At 47.4% G+C, this 9928-nt stretch overlaps 1 protein-coding gene across 9 annotated transcripts in view; it reads left to right on the top strand.

The window, feature by feature from the left end:
* Pla2g6 (phospholipase A2 group VI) overlaps nt 1–9928 on the top strand; it is a 44270-nt gene that overhangs the window by 28188 nt on the left and 6154 nt on the right. For all 9 annotated transcript variants that reach the window (XM_031349277.1, XM_031349270.1, XM_031349287.1 and 6 more), the window contains 2 exons: nt 2482–2645; nt 4204–4354. In XM_031349277.1, coding sequence (XP_031205137.1) covers nt 2482–2645; nt 4204–4354 — 315 coding nt within the window. The remainder of the gene's footprint in view (nt 1–2481; nt 2646–4203; nt 4355–9928) is intronic.

Here is a 9928-nt window from a genome sequence, read left to right as displayed (position 1 = left end):
CCCCCAGGCCTCTCAGGGGCGCACACTCACTGCAGGCCCACAGGGTGAGCTAGAATAAAGGCTCCCCCAAGGCCTCTCAGGGACGCGTGCTGGCCCAAAGGGAAGCCACTCCCATCACCAGCCACAGCTGCTGCTCCTGTGGCCCGGAAGCCTTGCTTGGAGGTGTCAGCCTCTGGGGTCACAGCCCCCTATTTCCATGGTCACTGCTTACCTATGCCCTGGAAACACACCTACCCCTTTAGCATCTGGGCTCTTGCTTCCACAGTGCCTCCTGCAGTCATACGCCACTTCGTATGTCTATACATGTGCATAAACCTCCACAGAGGCCCAGGCGGAGCAGCTGTACCCAAGGGAGAGGACTAGCTCCTGACCAGAGGAGGAGAAGGTGGACTCCTCTGGTGAGGGGTTAGGAGATCCTTGAAGGACCCACAGGGAGGGTGAGCCTCAGCCTCTGGCTGACCCTGCTCTTGCTAGGCCCATAGCTGCATCTTGCTTGTCTCCTCAGGCCTCTGGCCAGGTTTGTCCAGACTCCTATCCCCTGTGCTGCTGCCCCTGTTGTACCCCGAGTTCACTGAGTGGCCACGTGTCTGCTTTAGAAGACTCCTTCACTGGCCCTCCCTCTAGAATTATAAGATGATTGGACATCCAGTGCTGTGCAGAGCCGAGCTGCCTTGTCATGGAGCTTTGTCCAGAGGTGAAGCTTGAGCAAATGGTTGCCTCAGAGGGCAGCAGGCAAGGGAGTTTGGGGCTGAGGCAGCTGCCCCAGCTAATTCTGCTGGCAGTAGGTGGATATCTAGTTTTATTGATGATGCTGAAGTAAAACATCAGACAAGAGAGCCTAGCGAGAAAGGAGTTTGTTTCATCTTATAATTCTAGGTTACAAGTCCATCACTGTGAGAAGCTGAGGCAGGAATTTCAAACAACTAGTCATATCACATCCACATTCAAGGGCCAGAGAAGTTAGTGTACACATGCTCACTTGCTTGTTTGTGCCCAGCTTGACTTTTCCACTTGTATAGACTTTGGGACCCCCTGCCTGAGGAATGGTGCTGCCTACAGAGGGCTGGGTTCCTCCTCCCCTACAGATTCGAGCAACTAACCCAGTGTAGACAGTCTCACACGGAAACTCTTCTCGGGTGGTTCTCAGGTGTGTCGGGCTGACAGTTAAAGCCAACAGTCACATTTGGCACTCTGGCGACTGGAGAAGGAAGATCCTCTCACAAAACCAAAAACAACAAAATCCTAAAACTGAGGCGGGGAAATGAGTTTAAAAGGAAGGGTCGAGCATAGACTACAAGTATCCCAGGGCACGACCGTAAAGGCCTGGCACTTTGCATTTTTCTGCCAACTTCAGGACTAGGCTAGACTAGGCAGGTTCTTCTTTTTATTTATTTATTTGTTTTATGTATGTGAGTACACTGTCACTGTCTTTAGACAACCAGAAGAGGGCTTCAGATCCCATTAGAGATGGTTGTGAGCCACCATGTGGTTCCTGGGAATTGAATTCAGGACCTCTGGAAGAACAGCCACTGTTCTTAATCCCTGAACCATCTCTCTAGCCTGACTGGACAGGTTCTAACAGGAATGTACAAACTTTTAACATTGAGTCATAATGCCGGGCGGTGGTGGCGCATGCTTTTAATCCCAGCACTTGGGAGGCAGAGGCAGGCAGATTTCTGAGTTCGAGGCCAGCCTGGTCTACAAAATGAGTTCCAGGACAGCCAGGCCTACACAGAGAAACCCTGTCTCGAAAAAACAAAACAAACAAACAAACAAAAACCCATTGAGTCATGACATTGACATTTGCAGAGGTCATGCACAAGAACCATGCGATATGTATTACAACAAAACCACCCTCTCCCTTATGCTTTAACTTGGTTCATGACCTTGTACCCATCCAGGTTGGATAAGCCCCTAGAGTGTGACTCAGAAGCCAAGCATGTACCTTTATACCGTGCCCCTAACTTCGGAACCTCTTTCCAAGATAATAAGGACAACAGAGAGTAGCCTCAGCAGAGGGGCTAGGACCCATGAAGTGAGCTAATGCTAGCTGCCCTTCCCCGGGTCTGGACTTTCCTTCCTCCCTGCCACTTCCTTCCCGGATTGCTCTTGAGGAGTGAGTAGTCCCTGACCCTACTGGAGGGAGCCAGCCCTTCCTTCTCTTCTCCGTTTACTTCCAAGGCCTGGGGTCAGACCTGCAGCTGACTTGCTGATCTGCTGTGGTCCCAGAGCCCCTGACCCTGCTCCTCGCCCCACTTCTGGCCTCGCTCCCTACCCTTTCCCCACCCCTCTCCTTATCCCAGTCCCTACCCTGGTCTCTACCTCATCCCATCCTTTCCCTTTGCACATCTGAAGCTTGCCTGCTAGTAGGCTTGGCGAAGGCTCTGTTGCTCTGTTCGTGTCTGCCTGACATGTACAGCTCAGGGGACTTGGGCTGAGAGCCATCATGACGCTCTTGGCCCATTGCTGTCCTCGCTACAGCCATGACCACCTGCTCTGCCTGGATGGAGGGGGCGTGAAAGGCCTGGTTATCATCCAGCTCCTCATTGCCATCGAGAAGGCCTCGGGAGTGGCCACCAAGGACCTCTTCGACTGGGTGGCAGGAACCAGCACAGGGGGCATCCTGGCCCTGGCCATTCTGCACAGTGAGCATAGCCCCTGGGGTATGGTGGGGTGGGCAGGACTGCCCAACTGCCCTTCCATGGCAGAGTGCAGAGCTAGTTTAGGAGGGTGTTATTTATCCGTGGTCTTCATCCGCCTCTTCACACTCCTGAAAGGCAGTACCACAGACCCTGCCGGCTGCTGCCAGTAGAAACGTCTCGTGGATAGAATGGGCATTTATGGGGTAATGGGGCAGTCAGAGGGTGCCAGAGCCACAGACACACCTGTGGTAGTCCCAGGCCATCACCTCACAGGCACCAAGCTGCCTCCTTTCATGTAGCTTTGCAGACGTGCAAGCACTTGGTTAACTGAGGTTGCCGAAGAGGGCCAGCGTTTCCATTCAGGTGGCCTGGCATCTCTTCTGAGGAGTGATGAGCTGTGTGTTAGTGGCTGATTGGACATTCCTAGAGTTGGGCTTAGCTGCATCTCAATAAGCCTTGTCCCTGGCCTCTACTTCCCCAAATGGCACCCTTGCCTGGCTGTAGGCCAGATTTGTGTTTTCTAACTGAAAACACAGAATCCTGCTGAAATCAGGATTCTGGTGAACCAGTCTTGGCGACACCAGAGGAGGATACCTCCCTCCACCATCAGCGTAGGCACCATGAGAGCTCATGGGTTCTGGGTCTTCAAAGCTCTGAGCATTCAAAGCTGAGGCATGGCTTCAGAAAGCTCCTGGTGAGATAGTATACAGCCATCTGAGCATCTGCTGGGCCCTGGGATGAGGCCATGGGGTCAGTCTAGGGGCTTTCAGGAATAGGGGCACAGCCAGCCATGGAGCTGTCGGGAGCCATTTCCTGTGGGGCTCTGGAAGAGTATTCTACCATATTGAAAGCTGCAGGGGAGTTGGTCATTAGTAGTGGTTAACTGTCAAGTGGTCCATTTGTGTGATGATTGTCACCCTAGTTATGTAGGGTGAGCACATGGGAATCTGAGGGCCAGAGAGAATCACATTGAACATCAGACCAGAGCCAGGGCTGGCCTCGAGGAGTCGGGCCCCGTTCTCCCATGATGTCGGAGGCCCTGAGTCCCTTCCAGCCTCCTGTAAGAGAACTGCCTCAGGACCTGCTCTGCCCATGGGGTATGGGGTGTGCTTCCTGCAGAGTGGGCAGAGGTCTCCGCCCATCTTCAGACTGGAAGAGCTGTGGCAGGAGAGAGAGAAGCTGCCCAGTACAGACTCAGGCAGGCACAAGTCCTGTTCCAGCACACCCAGGCCCTAGGAAACTCACAAGATGGCTGGGCATCTCCTTCCCCATAGCCTGTCTGGCCTGTAGGCTTGGAGGATGTACTGTTCTTCTTTTATGATGGCAGGGAGCTGGGACCAGCTTTTGTATAATTTTACATCTTCAAGGCCCTTTTTAGTAATACAAGATTAGGTAGAGAACCCTGAAAAGGGGCTTTCCGCCCTCCATTAGCCCTTTGGCAGATGTACGCTTCCCCCCACCTCCTGTGAGTACTTGCCCAGGCTTTCTGAAGTTGTAGGTGTTTAGCATGTTATACTAGGGGCTTGCACATCACCTTCAGCTCCTCATCTCTTCTTCCTAGGTAAGTCCATGGCCTATATGCGTGGCGTGTACTTCCGTATGAAGGACGAGGTGTTTCGGGGTTCACGGCCCTATGAGTCTGGGCCCCTGGAGGAGTTCCTGAAGCGGGAGTTTGGGGAGCACACCAAGATGACAGATGTCAAAAAGCCCAAGTAAGCCATATTCCTTCCTCATGGTCTGCCCAAATCTGGGGACAGCACATCATCCCATTTAGATGAGGGGCTCTTCCTAAGAACATGGGGAGACTGCATGCATGGGGAGGAGGGGACTGGGAGAGCTGGAGCCTGGAGCTTTCTGGAGAGAGTGGGGGCTCCTTTCTCCAAGCCAGATGGGCGGCTTTGGCAGGCCTAATGAACCCTTGCCTTTTGTGGGATATTGTCATGGTGGTTTACAGACTTGTACTCATGGATTCCATGGAGCTAAAGGAAAGTCACATGAGCAAGAAGAATGGGAGGCCAGTACCCACAAGAGTTGTCCAGGATGAAGCAGTGTTCCAGCCTCCAGATGGGGATAAAAAAGGGGTGTGACTCAGAGGAAGGGACCTTGGTCACATACTCAGAACCACGGAGGCTGGAGGATAGAGCAAGCCTCCTGAAATAACAATAGTGGAGATTTCAATGTTCCACTCTTCATATTTAAGCTATGTCTTCTAAACTTAAAGCATTACAATGTATCTTCAGGGCACTGTGGACCTGGTCCAGCAGACATGCCTGATTCTGGCCATGGCGTAGAATCATTACCAAACAAACTTACAGGAAACAGAAAAACCCTTTTCTATAGTAACCTTAATGTAAATGGCCCCAAAACATTTCTGAAATCATACAGACTGATGGACAGATCCAAAATCAAGGACAAGCCAGGTAGAGAACTGAGGTCTAAGTTTCTACCATGTGCTGAGATTCTTAGCCCTTAGCGCTTGTAATTCCTGGCTCATTCAGTTAATCAAGCTTTGAGCACATAGCCCTCCTATGCATTGTGTAAAAGGGGTGCATATGCTGGCCAGGCTCCAGCCAATAGCTGGCCTAGCTTATACTGCTGTATAGCATGGTCAATTCTACACCATGGCGAGAATCAGGCATCTCTGCTGGACCAGGTCCACAGTGCCCTGAAGACACACTGTAATGTTTTAAGTTTGGAAGACATAGCTTGAATATGAGAGTGGAACACTGAAGTCTCCACTATTGTTATCTCAGGACCTATGTGCTCTTTTTATGTCTTTTAGCATTTGTTTTATGCAACTGGGGGCTCTGATATTTGACCCGTCTCTTCTTATCACTAATCACTAATTAGTTCTGGTTTGGTTTCCTTTGTTGATAGAAGGATAACCACCCCTGCAGATTCACACATCCATTTTCTTAGCAGTTTGTTTCCCATCTTTTGATATTAAGTTTTCGAGTATCTTTACTAGCTAAGTTGGTTTCTTGGTAACAGCATATAGTTGGTTCTTGTTTTGGTTTGGTTTTGTTTCTTTGTTTCTTGAGACAGGGCAGTCCTAGAACTCTCTGTAGAGCAGGCCAGCCTTAAACACAGAGATCTGACTGCCCCTGCCTCCCAAGTGCTGGGACTAAAGGTGTGCCACTACAACTGGCTGGCCCTTGTTTTTTTTGTTGTTGTTGTTTGTTGTTTGTTTGTTTGTTTGTTTGAGACAGGGTTTCTCTGTATAGCCCTGGCTGTCCTGGAACTTACTCTGTAGACCAGGCTGGCCTCAAACTCAGAAATCCGCCTGCCTCTGCTTCCCAAGTGCTGGGATTAAAGGCGTGCGCCACCATTGCCTGGCTTGGTCCTTGTTTTTTTTATCCGGTCCATCAGTCTGTATGATTTCAGTGATGTTTTGGTGCCGCTTATGTTTAAAGTTATTATAGGAAGAGGTTTTGCTGTTTCCTGTAAGTTTGTTTGGTGGTGTTCTGTCCTTCTGGATTATTGATATTTCTTTTCCTTCCCTGTGTCAGTTCTGAGGGTCTGCTGAGTTGCTCTGTTAGACACAGCTATTTCTTTCCCAAGTCTAGACTGTTCATCTGTAATGAGGCCACCTTTTGTCTTCCTCTAAACTCAAGAGTGAGATGAGGATGTCCCCTCTCCTGTGCCCTCTCTATAGCAACTAGACAAGAGAAAGACATAAAGGAGAAAACAGTAGGAAGGGAAGAAGTCATACTGTCCCTATTTACAGACAACATAATTCTTTACTTAAAAGACCCCACTGAGGCTACTGGAAAGAGAATTCTTGGACCCAATAAACACAGTAAAGTTGCAAGATACAAAATCAATTAAAAAATAGTAGCCTTTATTTATTCAAACAATGTGATCTCAGAGAAATAAATTAGGAGAAATGTTCCATCCAAAATAACTCCAAAAAAAAAAATCAAGTATTTAGGAATATATCTAATCAAAGAAGTGAAAGATACTTATAACGAACATTTCAAGCTACTGAAAAAGGAAAGCACAGAAGATACTGGGCATGAGAAAGACATTCCATACTCCTGGGTTGGACTTGTGAAAAAGTCCAAACTACCAGACTTAATTTATAAACTTAATACAAGACCTCTCAAAATTCCAGCATCATATTCAACAGGCCTAGAAAAGACAATATGAGGATTTGTGTGGAGAAGACCACACAGAAGACTACAGATAGTCACAGCAGTTGTAGGGAATGCGGACCCTGCTGGAGGCTGGACAGTGCCTGAAATCGTGCTATAGAGCCACAGTGACAAAGGCAGCTGTGAGCAAGCAGGAAGACCAGTGGAGCAGAAGAGGACCCAGAAACAAACAGCAAGATATTTAATTTTTGACGAAGGTGACAAAAACATACACTGGGAAATAAAAGATAGCCTATCAACAAATGGTACTGGGAAAAGTGGATATCCACTTGCAGGATGAAATTAGATTCTTATCTTTCACCTTGTACAAAAATCCATTCAGGGTGGACCAAATACCTTCATGTAAAACTTGAAATACTGAATCCTCTGGCAGAAAACACAAAGGTTATCCTTCAAGATACTGGGATGTGTGAGAACTTTATGAACAGAACACCAGCAGCCCAGGAACTGGCCCCAAGTGTCGGCAGATGGGACCGCACGAAACAAGAGTATCTGCACAACGGAGAAGATGGTGGGGACAGCAGCCAGTCCACAGGATGGAAGAGAACCTTTACCGCTGTCCTAGTTTCTCATCTGTGGCAAGGAGACACAATGAGCAAGGCAACTTACAAAAGAAAGCATTTAACTGGGGCTTGTCTATAGTTTGAGAGGGTGTAAGCCATGATGATCAGGCAGGAAGCACGGTGGCAGGTAGGCAGGCATGGTGCTAGAGCAGCAGTAGGAGTAGGCCACAGCTCCTAGGCAGGCAGTTCTTACCTAAAGCAGACATCTTTACATTTATTTGGTTATTTATTATGACCATGTGTGTCTGTGGGGTGGGCACATGTTACAGCTTACTCGGGGAGGTCAGAGGTCAGCTCTACACAGTCGTTCCTCTCCCACCTCTGTGGTTGCAGGGATGGAACACAGGTTGCCAGGCTTATAGGGCAAGCACTGTCTCATAGCCCCACTGGTAGGTGTTTGGTGCACAGTAATAAGTTCATTTAAATTAACCTATAAGCCTGGTTTAGTTGGTGGCTTAACTCTGCTGTGCCAGTGTCAGTCACACTTCAGCCACTGGTAGACTTAGGGTGGCACACCTTCCTGTTTTGTCTTTCTTTCTTTCTCTTTCTCTCTTTTTTCCTTTCTCTTTCTTTCTTTCTTTCTTTCTTTCTTTCTTTCTTTCTTTCTCTCTCTCTTTCTTCCTTCCTTCCTTCCTTCCTTTCTCTCTCTCTCCCTCCCTCCCTCCTCTCTTTCTTTCTTTCTTTCTTTCTTTCTTTCTTTCTTTCTTTCTTTCTTTCTTTCTTTCTTTCTTTTGCTATCTTTTGGCTTCATATTCCCCTCTTCCCTCATAGTTTGGAAACTTGAGTTTAGAGTTATGTACTCCTTTCCGTGTGTGTTTAGAACATGCTTAACTTAAGAGGCCCAACTTGACTAGGAGTATTATACTGCAGAGAGCAAGTGACATTCAACATCTCAGGTCCCCATCTGTCATTGGTTTTCTGGGTTGGTTGGTTGGTTGTTGGTTTTATCTTGGGGCATCATCTCATATACCCCAGGCTGGCCCTGGCCTCAATAGACAGCTAAGGCTGGCTTTGACCTCCTGACCTTCCAGTGCTGAGATTTCAGGCCTGCGCAATTTTGAAGCTTTGAGGTTCTGGGAGTTGAAGTAGATCTTTGGGCACACGAGGCAAGCACTCTACCAACTAAACTACACACCCAGCCATTTTTTTTCTGTATTTTAAAGCCATCTTTAAAAAAAAAAATCCCATAGGACTAATATTCCTAAAGATTTGAAATTATCTAATGTGACAAAGCATGCTTGAAAACTCTGACTGTTGAAGCCCTGAGTTTAGTGTTTGCCGATTCCCTCGAAGACTCCCGCTGTGGCCCCTTTGAGGCTACCGACAAGTTTAACCAGCTTGAAAGATCTGACAGTTTGGTTTTTGTAAAGAAGATTCATTTTTGGCATTTGAGGTATTTGAGTGTGTGTGTTGTTGTATCACTGAGTGAGCACGTGCACAGGAGTCCCAGCATGCATTGCGGCTAGAACAATTGCATCTCCTGGAGTCAGAGATATGCCATGTGAGCTCTCAACATGGGGTGCAGGGAACCAGTCAGAACCTCTACAAGAACAACAAATGCTCGTAACCACTGAACTATCTCTCTAGCCCTAACTTGAAGTAGTTCTTGTAAGTCATCATGAGCTGTGTGTGTACATATGTCTGTGTGTACATGTATGTACATGTCTATGTATGCATGTGTGTGCACATGTGTGCTTTCATGTGTATGTGTATACATGTGTGCATGTGTGTACCTGTGTGTATATACACATATGTACCATTTCCTTGCATTCCATTCCATGCAGAGATGGAAGTCCTCTCACACCTCCATCTCTGATCATTCCTTCTGCCTGGAGGACAGTCTCTGGATTTTTTTTTAGGGTTATTTTTTAGGCCTGCTGATGGTAAATCTCCCACCAGAAAAGTTGTTTAGAAGTAAGTTTGCTTTCCATCTTCATTTGAAAGGAGTCGTATTCCACTCTTAAGTCTTTTTGGCTAGCAAATTCGAACATGGTGATTTTCTGGGAGTATGTAGCACCGTTTGGCTGCCTGGTAACGTGTTGTTACGTCAGAATTCCAGTCTGTAACTGGTCTCTTCTGTCTAGATTCTGCTTGTCTGCTTGCTGTTACTGCTTAGAATGCAACATACGCAGTCACGGATTCTTCTGACGTCTGTATGTGTGCCAGCGTCTGTCTTTGGTTTTGGAATCCTGAGTCATCTCTGGCTTCCGTCTCTGCTAATCTACAACCCCCCTCCTTCCCCACCTTGTGTGTTTCCTCTGTACATTAAGTTAAACCCATGTTAAACCGTACTTACTTCCTCCAGATCTTTTAACTTCTCTTGCATTTTCATTTTTTAATTTTTAATATTTATTTTATTGAGAGGGAGAGAACACATACAGGTCAGAGGATCTTTTTTAGGGTTTGTTTCTTTCCTTCTACAACATTGGTTCTTAGGGTTGCGCTTAGCTCTCAGGGCTTGCTTCAAACACCTTTACTTGCTGAGCTGACCAGCCAGCCCTCTCTTGAATTTTTTACCATCTTTTCCTTTTTCTCTTACTTTTTTTTTTTGTTTGTTTTAGGTTTTTTT

This window comes from Mastomys coucha, unplaced genomic scaffold (assembly GCF_008632895.1).
Source record: "Mastomys coucha isolate ucsf_1 unplaced genomic scaffold, UCSF_Mcou_1 pScaffold11, whole genome shotgun sequence".
In the NCBI taxonomy this organism is placed as follows: domain Eukaryota; kingdom Metazoa; phylum Chordata; class Mammalia; order Rodentia; family Muridae; genus Mastomys; species Mastomys coucha.
This window is presented reverse-complemented; position numbering and strand designations above follow the sequence as displayed.